Source organism: Acartia tonsa, chromosome 13, assembly GCF_053477335.1.
Source record: "Acartia tonsa isolate MP-2025a chromosome 13, ASM5347733v1, whole genome shotgun sequence".
Lineage (NCBI taxonomy): Eukaryota > Metazoa > Arthropoda > Copepoda > Calanoida > Acartiidae > Acartia > Acartia tonsa.
This window is the reverse complement of record NC_137272.1, coordinates 20,826,547-20,842,512: the sequence shown is the minus strand read 5'-3', so window position 1 is coordinate 20,842,512 and position 15,966 is coordinate 20,826,547. Positions and strand designations below refer to the sequence as shown.

General features: G+C 31.4%; 1 protein-coding gene across 1 annotated transcript in view; it reads left to right on the top strand.

Moving 5' to 3' along the window:
• The window catches only part of LOC145335200 (uncharacterized), a 133,950-nt gene that overhangs the window by 74,922 nt on the left and 43,062 nt on the right, over positions 1–15,966 (top strand). Inside the window, exons 7-12 of the mRNA XM_080180933.1 lie at positions 1,805–1,894; positions 7,284–7,394; positions 7,911–7,978; positions 10,173–10,305; positions 10,614–10,707; positions 11,395–11,526. Coding sequence (XP_080037059.1) covers positions 1,805–1,894; positions 7,284–7,394; positions 7,911–7,978; positions 10,173–10,305; positions 10,614–10,707; positions 11,395–11,526 — 628 coding nt within the window. The remainder of the gene's footprint in view (positions 1–1,804; positions 1,895–7,283; positions 7,395–7,910; positions 7,979–10,172; positions 10,306–10,613; positions 10,708–11,394; positions 11,527–15,966) is intronic.

Below are 15,966 nucleotides of genomic sequence, written 5' to 3'. Positions count from 1 at the left end.
AAAATAGATTTTCTGTTTAAATAAATAACATAGCCACAAAAAGGTTTAAGTAGTTATTGAAATATTCTATTACTATTCTTGCTAATTAAATATTCGTTAACTATGTTTAATTTGCATTTTTAAAATAGACAAGAAAAATATCCTACTTAAATGCTAATTTTATGAAGTTATCTTAAACCTTTTCCAAAAGTTTGTTTTATAAAACTTTTTTATTTTTCATTGATTTTATTGATTATATAGGTTAAAAATATCAAAAGTATTTTTCAAAGGCTATAGATAAATTTTGATTAATTTCGATTTTTGATTTTTTAAATTTTTTTTAAAATCTGCAAGAATATGCATGTCTATTCAAAGAATAGATTATATAAAAAACAAAATTAAACATATTCAGGCTATCAAAAAGAAAAAAATATTCTTTTTTACCATTAAATCGCAAATATTTAAAATCATTAGATTTTAAGCTTATTTTGCATGGAAACACATTTTTTCAGTTATTTTTTCTCAACAATGGATCTTAAATGATTATTACTGAAAACTTTTATGAAAATGTTATTATCCAAAACTTCAAATAAAGGAAATAATTGCCGTTTGCAAAAATGTGTGCAAAAAGTTGCCAATATCTCGTTAGAAGGGACTTAATGGATTTGAATTCTTACTGCTTATGAGTTAGTGGACTATAAACTATTAGAAAAGTGTCACTTTAAGGTGAAATTTTGAGGGTCAACTTTTTTTCTTTTAAAATTCGCAGTGTAAAATAGATATATTAAGAAAATTAAAAGGAATTTTTACAGTTCGTCTTATTTGTTTAAAAATAATCCTATTATTTCCTTAAAAATATTCTAACATTTGTGGCTGAGTGTTGAAAAAATACAAGGATTAGGCAACTAATCTATCCGCCAGTAAAAAAATCTGGGAATTAAATAGATAAGACAATAGCCGATAAATCTATGTACATCCCCAATGATGACACACAAAATTACCCATTCTGTAGATTTTTAACAAAACTTACTAAACCAACCAATCGAAAATTCAATAAAAGTCCAACGAATAAGAAAACGTCATTGTAAAACTTTGGAAACTAGTGTAATAAACAGTCCATTGTCCCCTCTTCCTGAAAAAAATCCTTTTAGATATAATTTTAGTATTTGAAAACAATTATCAAATAAAAGTAACAGGATGTCTTTGAGTGTCTGTCCATCTTTACTAAAGGCTCTCTGTAACCGCTTCTTATAGGTCCTGGGAAGGTTTATTACTATTTTGGTGGAGGGTACGGGTCCGAGGGTACCACCGTCCTCATAAATGAAATAGACCCTAGAAAAAAAATTATCCCCCACTCTCACTTCAAGCACCTAGAGAGTCCTCTAGGGGCGTAGCCGCTGGTCATTATAATAATAAGTTAGAATTAAATTTTTTTGTCTGCAAAAAAGATCTCGTTACCTATTGAGCAGATTGAGCTTTCTATTTATGGAAAGCATAGCGTAGGTCCTAGGGTGGTTTTTGGCTATTGTTTTGCCTTCCCTCTCCTCTCAAATACCTATATGCCTAGGGTGCAGCAGCTAGTTAAAATAATAAAAATGGATGAATAATTTACACCCCTTTTCCCCCTAATATTTAAAAGATAGAACAGAAATGTACAACTAATTTTCTGAGGGAGATTAATATATTGTGTATTGTGTTATCCCAGATCATTGGCAAATATTTTGTTCTTGGTTATTTTCTAGTTTATTTGTGTGTTTGTTGTTGCTGCGTTACTAATGGGCAAAATTGTCCTTGTATCCATGTTATTAATAATTATTTTCTTCAGATATCAATCCCTGCCACGAGTTCAAGATTCCCAAATAGTCACAGTGGATATTTCGGGCAGAAAATTTGATAAAATGACGGAATTTAGAAGGTGAGATAGATAGATAGATATTGATAGATGGGTAGATGAATAGATGGATAGACAGAAATATATAGAAAGATGGATAGATTGATATTCTCTCTCTCTTGATAGATGGGAAGGATAGATTAAAAGATGGATAAATTAATAGATTGATAGATGGGTAGATTGATAGATTATTAGATGGATAGATGGATAATTGGATAATTGGATAGATAGATAATTGGAGAGATACATAGTGATATTGATAGAAAGATAGATTCATATTGGTATTGATATATAGATAGAATGATAGATTAATGAATAGATTGATAGATGGAAAGAATGATATTTTGATAGAAAAATGGATAAATAGATTCATAGATAGAGAGATGTATAGATAGGTAGATAAATAAGTAAAATTTAAAAACATCTTGATATACATTTTTCGCTCTAAATATTACAAAAACAATACATAAAATCTTCTAATTTTAAAGTTCCGAGAAAAAGAAAGTGCTATTTTTATTAGTAAACATCAGATATTTTCCAAAATTATAACCCAAAATAATATTAAAGCTAAAGATTAGGTTTGCCTGGCTGTCTTGGGATCTTACATGACAAAAAATAATAATTCACTGCTGCTCTTTTTTATTGGTTTTCTTTCCCACTTCTCCTCTCATTCTTCCTTTTTTATGACGTCACACACGATACTTTCTACTGTCACTTGGCATAACGTTATTCTATTTCCAACAAGTATTAATTAACACTAATTTTTTATTGCCAATTTAAGTAATTCCGGCTGTCTAGGGGATCTGAATATACATTTAATTTATCGCCACATGCCCAAATCTAAAGGCCAAATGAAATGAAATACTCAGAAATTTTGCAGAACAATGTAAAATTTTGTGGGATGAAATCCCATTTTTGAAAAGCGGACCACTTACCCCCCCCCCCCTTTCCTTTTAATTTTAGATTATAATTAGAGGACTGAATTTTAAAAGTAAAAGGGTTTATACTTTTTTATTTGATTATTCCTTCCCCTTTTGCAAAATAGCTTAGAACCAGCCAAATATTGTAGACCTTTTTATCTAGGCGGTTTCAAGATATTAATGGACAAACATAATATATTTAGAAAATAAGATAGGAGAGGGGTCCATATAAAGTTTTTAGGATTGTCCAAAAAAAAATTTGTAATCTGTTCATGTATGCAAAAAAGGTTAAGGTGTTATTTTCTTTGATGTGAGGAAAAATATTTTTGGGTTTAATTTTTTTACCATACCTCTCAAAATGACTTAAAACCTGAACGGTATTTATATAAAGTATAAATATAAATTGATGATATATCTGCCCAGCAGTTATTGAGATCATACTGAACACACATACAAACATAAGTACCTCCAGCTTCTTAAATACAAAATTAATTAAACAAATATTTGGTAGATTTTTGCTTTCTTTTCTTAAATACTTAAATTTTTACATCATTCTTAGAATTTTACTCAAAGCAAACTTTTCACATTCTAAATTCAGAAAATATATGAAAGCTTTTTAGCAGCGAAACGACACTATAATTCATCTTGTCTGTCCATTTGAGGGGAAATGTGATTTTCTCGTCTGTTATTGAATATAAATAACTTGAATATTTAGATTCCTGTTACATAAGCGCAACTAGCCTACACATTGTTTTGTCCCTATGTCTGACGGCTAGGCTTCAAAAGACATAAACCTTACTTTTCTAAGGATTTTGCACATTCTCTCTCTTCCTTATCTTTTTTATTACCTCTGAGCATCTGCTCTATAACTCACAATGTCCATTTGCTCTTTCTTGATTTCTTGGATGTTTTGCTACTTGTAGATGTTTTCATCTTTGTTTTTAAATGAATGTTATTATCATATCAAATATATACTTTTCTTTTTAAAACTTATTTAGCAATTTTGGCAAGCAGTATTAAGAAGATACTTCATCAGAAGGGGATATTTAATCTTAAGAAAAAATATCGGTTTATCGAAAGAAAACGCAGTAGCGGGTTTCGTCGTATTTTAATAGTAGCTTTTCTCCTATTTCTAGCCCCTGTGGGACAATCATTAACATTTACCTAACCTATCAAAAGCTACTGTAAAAATACGACGAGACCAACTACTTCGTTTTTTTGCAGGATATAAAATATGTTGCATAAACTTTTCTACCATTGGAAGTTATTAAAAATGTATGTAGTTAGGAATAATTTCATATTACAATTGCTAAAAACAAAATAATAGATATTTTTAGTGGCAGAATTTTCTTTTGGATAAATTATCTCCACTTTGATATTTTTATTTTGCCCTAAAGAGATATGACGATGCTAAAATTAAGTTTTCACATATAAACTCATACAGTAAATCGGTACAGTATCATTTCATATGAAACAGATTAGGTTTTATAGGAATTAAATACATTTCAATTTAATTTTCCTCTGGCTTGCGTCATATTAAGAATGTTGTGTCTTTTAATTTCAGACATTTGAAATATTTAAATTAAACAAGCGCATTCTATGTAGATTTATATCCCAATGCGATTTTTAGGGCTCAGCAGCCGCCTGTAAGCCTGTAAGGGAAATCAACCATTTACAATTTCAAAAATCAGCTGGAAGTCTAAACTCAAATATGGCAATCCCTATTTTCAAAAAAAATTCTAAGCTTCCAAACGGGTTTGAATTTGAGGCTTAGTCGCGGCTGACGCGCGGCTGCCAAGCCCTGTGATTTTGTAATTTAGATTTTTAAAGCGAAGCCACTATATAGATCTGTCTGACTATTGCTTAATCCTTTTTCTATTAATTTCGTTCTGAACAACCCATAAGATATATTTTCATGGAAATAAGTACCCCCCCACAACACCCCCCCCCCCTACAACTTAATTTTTTTCATACTTTTTTTTACCCATCTACATCCCTTTTTTCCCCTCGCTCCATTAATTGAAACACATAGACAGTGATAAAACGACAATATTCTAAATCTAAAAATATTCCCTTTATACAAAAATTCTCCCAATAAATATATTAGTTTTAGATTGAAAACTAACTTTAATTCCCCTCCTCCCGCACAAAAAATTGAATAAATATTATATAATTTTGTACATTGTCACGTATATATACTTCTAATCAATGCCTTGTTAAAAAAAAACTATTTCACTTTTTCAAAAATATTCTGTTATTTGTATGGTCCTTGGAAGTCCAAAACAAAGGTCTCAAAAAAGTTTGTGTGTAGTTTTTTATCATAAAAACTAATTTTTTTTCCGAGTAAGCAAGAAATACCCTCTAATTTTATTACCTTTTTCTAGCGTAAATGAAAACTAATTTTTCGGATGTCATTTTGTATCTTACTGAGAAATTAGAGGGAGAGGACAATTAAAATTAAGAAATTCCCTCTCCCCCCTTTAAATGATTATCAGTTTCTCCAAAATTAAGATAAAGGTATTGTTCACGGGAGGAATACTTAATCGTCTATTGTCATAATCCTTCATCCCTGGAAATTAGGGGAAATTATTTTTGTTTTGGCTATATTTTTGAGAGAAAAAATGTAAATTGTCGTAAAAAATTAAGCAAAAATAAATTTACTACAGGAAGGTATTTGTATATTTATGTTACCTTAGATATCTTAACAGCTATTTCAAATAGGATTATAGAATCAAAATATAAACTTTTAAATATATATATTATTTGGAATCGCCCCTATCATCTAAAAGCTTAGTTTTCGATGGATAGTAAAAGCGTAAAAACCATCCCAAGATTTAAATCTAAAATCACCCCTGGACCTATAGGAAGCTTCCATAAAATAGAGAACTCAATCGGTAGTTTTTAAAATCTTAAGCTTTAGACAAAAAAAACCTGAAGCCTTAATCTTATAGCTCTTACTTAACTATTCCTTACCTAAAAAAAGCATAGAAAATACGTTTTTCTTAAAAAGGGCTTAAAAAGGTCTACTGTCGATATAAGTGAATATGCCAAGTTTTTGTGCTATTCATAAATCTGACAAATAAGCACATGCTTTTATATACATATTTAGGTTTTAGTTCTAAAGCTGCTCGATAATTCATACATGTTGTATTGTAATATTTATAATTTAAATTATGAAAAATGAAAAATCCTCTAATAAATTTTTGTAAAAATCTTTGAAACTTTTTTTTTTGTCAGTATCAAAATGTTATTGTAACTAAAGAGTATCATTACGAAACACAGTGTACATATAACCTTTTGTTTTGTTGAAAAGATCAATTTATCGTTCATTGCCCTACTCCTGAATACCTGATTTTAGCGTGTTAGATATTTTTCTTATCATTCTTTTAAATTGAATAATACGTTTTTGTTGGTGGAGCGAAAATTTTCTAGAAACAGATCTATAGTATAGATGTATTATGCAGTTAACTACCTTCACCCCTTTTTCGTCTGCTAGCAAATTGTTTTCTGCTACTTGGCTGTGTTAATATTCCCGACACATTGGTTGATTTTCAAAGACCCAGTTAAGAGTCGGCACAAGGTCATTCATTGAGTTAGGGAAATACAGTTTTACTCTAATTTTAAAACTAGCGACTGCGCCCCTATCATCTAGTGGAGGATGGACATTAAAATAGCCTAATACCATACCGTTTATAAATATTTAAAGGTTCAATGGTTAGCAAGATCTTAACAAACAAACAAAAAACTTTTACTACTTTATATAATAGTTTATATAAACGACACAAAACCTACGACTATTATGAAACTTCTCTAAAAAGTAACATTGAAAACTAAAAAAGATATCTAACGATTTTGTTTTTTGTAGGATTTTCGGCATAATCCTATTTAAAATATTTGACAAAAATTATACTGTAGGTAGTTTTAGTACGTAAACATATTTATAAAGCATATCAAAAGGGGATTTTTAACTAGCCTTTTCATTTTTTTTTTTTGGGGGGGGGGGGGTTATCTATCTTTTTAGTTAATATCTATCCATCTATATTTTTACCTATAGTTGTTTGCTATAAATTTATTTAAAGTAGCTCCCAGAAAAGGTTTTATAAAGTAGAATCAGTTTAAAAATATCTCACTCCTAGCTAGAGAAAAACCTAAAAAACCTAAACATGGAGGTTATTAAGTCATTTCTCAGATTAGAAGCAATTTATTTTGAAACGAACTTTGGATCCTGATTCTACTTCTCTAGACCTATTCTGGGAGCACCCTGAAGCCAACTACGGAATTCTGATGCTATGAATTTTTTACCCCCATAAAGAAGCGCTTAAAAATTTCTAAGTGAAATTACTGGGGATAAATTTTTGTGGTATAATAAATGGTATAATTGTATAATAAATGGTATAATGGTATAATGAATGTAACTGCACTACTTGAATTTTTGAAAATAATCAGGGAAAAAACCCTGATCTACAGCTATCTGTTTAAACCTATTTATTTAGGTCTTTACGTCCTGAGCCGCCGCGGAAAAAGAAGCGTGGACGAGATGGAAGACGACATACCCTGGGGGGACCGGGTTCTAGATCAAAGAAATCAAAGACGCCAGAAAAAAGGTCGGTTCATTACGCAAATCTTCAATATGTGATTCCTGTGACGAGTTTATGTTTAATGTTTGGGGATATGGGGTGAATACCCTCCCCCTCTCATGAAAAGTTAGGGAGCTATGGCACCCAAAAATATCGGAAATATAATTAATTTATTTCACCCCCTTAAAAAATTTATCCAAGTTTTGGGTACCGTAGTAACCCCTTAAAGTAAGAGATACGGAAAGTGTCCTGTGTGACGTCATATAAATACGTCTAAATCCATCTCTTTTTTTCCTTTCCCACTTCTCCTCTCATCCTTCCTTTTTCAACGAATTTTATGACGTCACTCATGACTCTTTCGGTATCTCCCATGGAGTTTTCTCTGTTTTTTTGGAGGGGGGGGCGGGGGGTGGTGCTCATTTTTCTAAGCTATGAAAATAATTATCCCCTATAGGTATAGACCAATCGATTTAAATTAAACTTTCGCTTCCCTCATTCTATAAGTTAGATATATACTGTAACGCTAATAAGATTGTAATATAGATGTAAGAGTGCAGAAAGTCGGTGGGATGCAGATGTTTCTCTGGACGTTGGGCCTGGCAGTTCTCTAGGTAAGATATATAGTATTTTTGCTTCGTGCCCTTCCACAAAATGACGGATTTTTCCTGTACCAAGCCCTTGCGATGGCCCTTAGCACTGCGTGGCCTATACCTGCGGTGCCTTTACCTTACTATGTAACCCACGGTTTAAACGTAAATGATTTCGTGTCTGCTTGCTGTCGTTGAGGTGTCTGGTTTGAATCTGAACAACAACGCGTTATACTAGAGGCGTCAAAAATGGTACCGAATGCTGCGATATCTGGCATATGACACTAATGGTGAGAGTAGGAGGATTGCATTGTCCCATAAACAGGCGTAAATCATTGCCATGCATAGTTTTGTCTTCCAGACCTACAAATTTTCTTTCATAAGTTTATTTTTTGACTCAAAAGCTACGCTACTTATGGATGTTGTCATCCTTGTTTATCCTACTACTTTTCATTATTCCTACCCCTCCTGTATAGATAAAAAATATTAGATAGTTTGCTAATATGACATATTGCCACAAGGATAAAGGAAAAGTTATTGGAAGATAGATCAATATTTTTCTAAATAGAAAAATAAATGGGAGTTGAATATGACAATTGAAAATAATTTTCATTGCGGAAATGTTTTTTTTACTGAGACTAATTAGAGTCTTTTAACTTAGAGAAAAATTTATTCGTTTATTTTCCTTTGGCCTATTTCTGTGTCTCTACAATATTGCAATAGGATTATTGATATTGAAATGAATTGGGGGATGAGATTATTTTTATTCGATTGTCCTATCCCTGTATTCCTGCACTATTGTAAAAGAAAGATTATTTATACAACAGTAAGGTGAAAAATATAGAAATTGGATATTTTTTTATAGAAAACCTTCTCTATAGTTAATATGTTTTTAGTCTGTTCGTACGGATTCGATTGCTTGAATTCTGGCTTGATGATCTTTGATGGATATTCTTGTTATTGGTTTATTGACTTTAAGAAAGCATCTCTGACAAAAACAACCAGCAATTTCTGAGATCTTAGCTTCAGTAAAATAACCTTACTACATTATATGCTAGGATTTTGGGATCATTTAAAGTAAACGAAATAGTGGGTTTCGTCGTATTTTCACAGTGGATTGTTCCTATTTGAATTTCTAGCCCCTATGGGAGGCTAAAACCTTGCAGGGCAATCTAACATTTACCTTATCTAAAATAACCTATGAGAGGCTACTACTAATACTACGAAACCCGCTACTTCTTTTTCTTTTCATGATCCGGATATCATATATTTTTATTTCTTGACCAAGCGCCTCTTATTTACCAGGGAAGAGACGATGAGCGGAATATAAACATTTTAGACGAGTAAACCTATTATAATGTTCAATTTTTTCAGCTAATTGCTCCACTACTTTTAGATATAATTGTTCTTGTCATATTTAACAAAAATATGATATAATGCATGACAAATCGGACACATACATTTATAATTATAATATTTTAGACAAATAAACAGAATATATTGGTAAATTTTTTCAAATAATTGCATGATTTTTCAATGTTCCACTAAACCAGTAAATTTTAGTAAAGTATGTAAAAAGTTTATTTTTATGAAATATGAAAATATTTTTATGTATATCAATTCCATTACACTGTTCTTCGATATTGATTAAAAATTGTATTAGTTTATAATATTTTTTACAGCATCAAATAGTAAACTTTGTGCTAAATGAATAGCACACAAATTTCAAAATGACATCACTCTAATGTGTCCAAAATATCTATCTAACTGCCTTTTTACTGAAATTATGCTACTTTTCCTCTTGCCTTAGTTTTTTTGTTATCAGATTTATTTTTTAAGCGATCTGTCCATTCTTTTACTAGACTTTACTTAACATACAAATAAACTACTTAATATCATAGAATAGAGAGGATGGACCAGTCATCAGCTAATCTTATCTATCTATCTATCCTTCTATATATTTATCTATCTATGTATATCTATCTATCCAGGTACAACCACCCTGCCAGATATTGACCAGTCCTCCCTTGCCTCCAGTTAATCATATCTATCTATATATCCAGGTACAACCACCCTGCCAGATATAGACCAGTCCTCCCTTGCCTCCACTAATCATATTTATCTATCTGTATATCCAGGTACAACCACCCTGCCAGATATTGACCAGTCCTCCCTTGCCTCCAGCTAATCATATCTATCTATTTATCTATCTATCCAGGTACAACCACCCTGCCAGATATTGACCAGTCCTCCCTTGCCTCCAGCTACATGAACAAGACTCTGTCAGACATATGCACAGTGCCCCCACCCCCACCAGATAACAAGTCCATGGAGCAGATGAAAAAACTCAGGTATTGTAAAAACTATTTTTTTTTTTGGGGGGGGGGGAGAAAAAATATAGGCAGCAGCTTCGCTGTTACTGGTAACAACCACACAGAAAACATAATACCTCTTCATTAAATAACAAGTGACTTCGTCCTTGGAGGCTTCTAAGGGAACTTGAGGTGAATGGGGAGGAAAGTCGCCTCCCCCATTTTCAGATTTTAGTTTTAAAAAGTAAAAGTAAAAAAAAACTTTTTTAATTTGGGTCAAAATAGTTATAACCCCTTCTTTCTTTCTATAAGAAGTTGTTATATGTTAATTGTTGTGTTTGTTTTAGGAACATGGATTCCATGTTGGAGCCCAGGGCAAGGAGTTTGAACCCCTTTCTTGATGAAACTTCTAGTGATTTCGGAGAACCTTTGAAAAATAAGGTATTTATAGATAGATAGATATATTGATAGATGATTGATATATTGATGAAAAAATACATCAATGAAAAATATATTGGATATTTGGAAAGTGGAACCATCGATAGGTAGATAGAAAGAAAGATAGATAGATAGATAGATAAATAGGTTAATGGATAGTTAAATTGATGGGCAGATAAAGGGATAAGTTGATGGCTAGATTGATGGATAAATAGATGGATAGGTAGATGGATATAGATAAATATTTAGATGGATATACATATTTGATATGCACATTATTAAAATTCAAATTGTGCGGCTGGTGTTAATAATGCATACCGTTAGAATCATCATAAACTCTAAATTTTGGATATATAAGAACCACTGCTGTACTACGTATAGTATAGGAGCTACATGGTAAAATGTTCCAACTTATTTAAAACTTTTCGACCTTTTTCTCACGTTTTTCAACGTAGCTCCTAAATTACTTTTAGCACAAAAATGTTACTTATATTTCCAAAAAATAGAGTGTATCACATTTCAAACGGTATGCAATTTTAAAAATGTGCACATTTTTTGTATAACATTTATATCCATAAATCTTTCAAGAAAAGGCCTTTGCAAAAATCGGTTTTTAAGGCATAATTAGTTTAGATACTCATTGTTAAATATTTAAAACATAAATACCCCAGATCTTATAATATTTTCTAGGGGGCTAAAGGCTCAAATCCGTTTTTGGATGATTCCAAAGAAAACACGCCAGAAGTAATTGTTGTCAACAAGGAAAAAGAATGCAAAGCAAGGAAATCTCTGAATCCATTCCTGCAAGACTCCCCTGAAAAGGTAAGTAAATACTTTTTGTTTTTTTGAAAAAAAAACTATTTTTATCATATGAACATATCATATTAATAATATATTTCTGAAAATGTAAATAAAAATGTGATTGGATTTTTCCTATACTTGGTTGCTATTGACCAATTAGAGAATTGAACATCTAGACTTTTTTTTATTTATTGAAAAAGTTTAATTTATCATCTACCATTAACATATCTCTTATCTTGTGACTTTTCATTGTCAGAATAATATTAAAAGGTAGATATAAATTTCGAGAAGTAATGCTTCACTTTGTTGAAATATACCTATTTAAAATTAATTAGCTTTTATAAAGACTATAACAGTATTCTGGATTTAAGAACAAAATTTTGATTTAGAATTTACAAATCCTCTAATTCTATGAATGTTGTCATCCTTGTGTGATTTTCACATAGTCTTTTTACACCTGCTTTTTGTGTTGATTTTATATCCTTTAACGCAAGAAAAAGTATGTCCTTGAGTAGCGCAACAATAACAAGATAACAAAATTTTACAACAATAAAAAGGTTAATAACAGGGCTCGGCAGTTGCGCCTCATCCGCGCATAAGATTTTTTGTTAGACACTCTTGTGCCGCCGAGCACTAGATAATAAGAAGGGCTGAATATTTAATTGTTGATAGTATATTCTGTATGATGTAAGGTTTTCTGTCTGAAGCTAAAGATCTCGGAAATTGCTGGTCCCAAATGTTTTTTTTTAGATGCTTATTAATGTCTTGTGGTGGTTTATGTTTTTTTCTTAACCTACTCTACCCTTCCCTAGAGGCTAGGGGAGAACCAACTAGTATCATTTAGAATAACTAAAAAAATAATTTTAGTTATGACCATAAGTAGAGTAGGAAAAAGCTGGCCACTTCAGACGGCTCAATTCTACGTACTGACATACTGACCCTAGTTCAATAGAAGTATTGCTACTAAAAAAAGTTTCACTATAAAACCGGATGTTAAAAGTAAAACTACTGTTAGGAAAAAGGATATATTTTCTTTAAAAACTAATATCAACCTAAAAATATTCTTTTCGGACTGAAAAAAAAATATTTTGACTCAAAACAGTATAATAATATCCCGCAATGGCAAACGGATTTATATTGATTGAAATCCCCCCCCCCTCTCACTCTTTTTTGAGAAAAATCACTAATTTGTTTTCCATAAAATTGCTCCCTAACCAAATACTATGGGAAGTTGACAAAATTAAAAATATATCAGCTCACTCTACTTCCTATCTCTCTATTTTGCTATCTTCATATCTATCTAACCAACTTTCTGCCTATCTATTTAACTATGTGTATAACAACCTATCTACAAATCGCTCCCTCGTAGCAACTGTGGGAAGTTGACAAAATTAAAAATATATCAGCTCACTCTATTTCCTCTATATCTAACTATCTATATATCTACCTACCTATCTATCTATCTTTTTAACGTGATAGATGGATGGAAGAAAAAGTTTTTCGTTCATTGTCCTATCAATGTATCCCTTTGTTAACTAGTTATCTTGTATTGACCTATCATTACATAAAGATTTTGGTGTGCATTGATTTCCCCATATTAATTATATTATCAAGACAGAGGTATCCAGGGATCTTAGAGGATAAGACAATGGAAGATAAATTGATCTATATCCCTAATGATGAAGTATAAGATCACCCCTTCCTATCGTATGTTTGGAACTAATTAAGAAAAATTTAGTCCCCAAAGTTTTTGAGCCAAGGAATAAAATGAGGTTATAACACTTTAGGTGTGCCCAATAACCCATCCCTCCCTGCAAGATCCGCGAATAATATTTGCGAATTTATCACAAAACTAAAGTGATAATATGCGGATGAATGCACCTATAAGATTTTAATTACAACCCTTGGTTCCTGTGTTTAGTTTTTATAATAGAAACTTCCTAAATTATACTAGGGGTGGCTAGTTTATTAGTAGTAGGCAGAGAGAGAAGGGTCAATATGCTGTTTATTACACTAGTCCCCAATGTTTTAATAACTTTTTCTTATTGACTTGATAACTTTGGGGACTTGAATGAATTTTGATTGGTTGGTTTATTAAAATGAGTGTTCAAACGTTTAAACCAATAATTTTAATGTACAGAATGGGTAATTTTATGTATCATCATTGGGGATGGTGGGTTCCAGGAGAGAATATTTTTGGGAGAGTGGAGGTCCCCCTCCCTAAATTAGTTATGAATCTACTGTGAACCTAAAAGTAACTTTACTGTAAAGTATAACCATATCGGTACAGCGGTTATTGAAATCATTGAAATCCTTCGAAAAAAAAACACACAGACAGGTAGAAAGTTAAAGACTTCCCGGGAAATAATGGACATTGGACTGTGAATTATATTCTCGATTCTTATGTGTCAATTTCTGCCTAGTTGTTTCCTGAAATCTATTTGGGGAACAGTAAGGGTTGTAGATTTATTCAGACCAACTAACTTTTACTTAAAATATAGGATGATTAAACTGGATGTAGTATATACGTGGATATTATGACAGGGGAAAAATTGTCGTCAATTTAGGTTGCAATTTTTTTCTCATTTATTAATCGGGCCCTTTTCCTAGTAGTTGGGCAGTGAATTGGGTAAAAGGGAAGACCGTTATTTTAGACCGCTAGAGAGATAACTTTAATAAAGAACATGAAAATCTGGTGTAAGATCCAAGAAATGATAAATCCATTATGATTAAAGAAATCGTCTGATAATTTTGGACAAAAGAAATTTAAAGTGTCTTGGGAATAACATTTTGTCAGGGAGCTGGAAGAGGATTGGACAATGGCAGAAAAAATTGTATTATCTTTAAAAGACTAAATTTTGCTTAATAAGGGAATTATAAAATAACATTAACATTACTTTCCTTTAAAGCGCCTAGCTGGCACAGAAAATCCTATTTATTTTTAAAGTACATTGAAGATAAGGGCTACTAAAATCAGTTAAGAATTGAGCTAGGGAAGAATAATGTATCGTTCATTATCCTATCCCTATATCCCTGACTGTAACTGTTCTCATAATAAGTTTTTAGTAGCGCAGCTATTTTATAACCAATGTTTGTCTGTACGTTCTTCATAGTAAATCAAAAACTTCTCGCCTTTAAAATATTTTCTTTTGCAGCATATAATTATCTTTTGTTAGAATTATAAATTATTTAAATTTTAAAGCACAATTTGTCATAAAATGTAATGAATAATAATTTTTTCATCTATAAAATTGTTTTATCTAATTTTTGCTGCGCTACTTATGACTATAAATGTCCTAGGTTTTCCAGAATTGCAAAAAAAAAAAGTGAGAAAAATGTGATTAGTCAAAATTTAAACGACTTTTTTTTTGGTATGAGAGTTACTCCTTAACTAGGTAATTTTCGTATGTCTGTTTGTTTATCTGACGATCCGTCGTCACTAAACATCGCTTTTTAAGGGATTAAGAGGCGTTTGCCCTCAAAGTGCTTTATTAAGCACTGAAACCGCTGTTAGGGCCCCACCTTTATTTTGAAAAAATTCAAAATAAGTATTTTTTTTAAATCTGCTTGATTTTTAGGGTGGGCCCATTTCACCCTTTTTTTAGATTTTACTGTTATCATAAGTTGTGGAAGTCATATATATGTATGATAAGCCCCATTCAAGTTTCAAAAGTGACTTAGCTCTTATGGCTGCCGGCGCGCGGGGGGTATAAATAGTACCCACCCCCTTATAAAACCAAAAATTTAAATTCCTTCAGACACAGGCATGTTGCATATCAAAATGACCGTATTGAAATGCTGATTACGAATCTGAAAACCGTTTTGAAAAATATTGCTCCTAGTTCGAATAAGATCTCATTAAGTACCTTAAAACAGCTGATTTAGTCAAAATTGATCATTTTACTAGGTTATTTGAAAATCATTTCATACTTAATCAATATTTTTCAAAACGATTTTCAGATCTGTAATCAGCATTTCAATGCGGTCATTTTGATATGCAACATGCCTGTGTTTGAAGGAATTTCAATTTTTGGTTTTATAAGGGGGCGGGCACATTTTATACCCCCCGCGCGCCCGTTGCTTTTGGATTAAAAAACCTCTTTCAAGTTTTACAGGGTTTTATATAGGCCCAGTAATAAGAGATATAAGTTTTCCGGAATTATAATGTAGGGAGTAGATTTGAAATCTGCATCAAATTTTAAGGATTTTTTATAAAATTCGTTTTTTGTATAATTCTTTATTTAAAAGCGGAAATACAAATTAAGTTAATTAATTTTGGCATCCGTGATTGGTGGATTTAAAAAATCTGCGCTCTGATTGGATGTCGTACATCATTCAACCAATTAGAGCGCAGGTAGTTTAAAATCCACCTATCCTATTGGTCAAAATTAATTAACTTAAAATGTATTTCCGCTTTTAGATAAAGAATTTTACAAAAAACGAATTTTATAAAAAATCCTT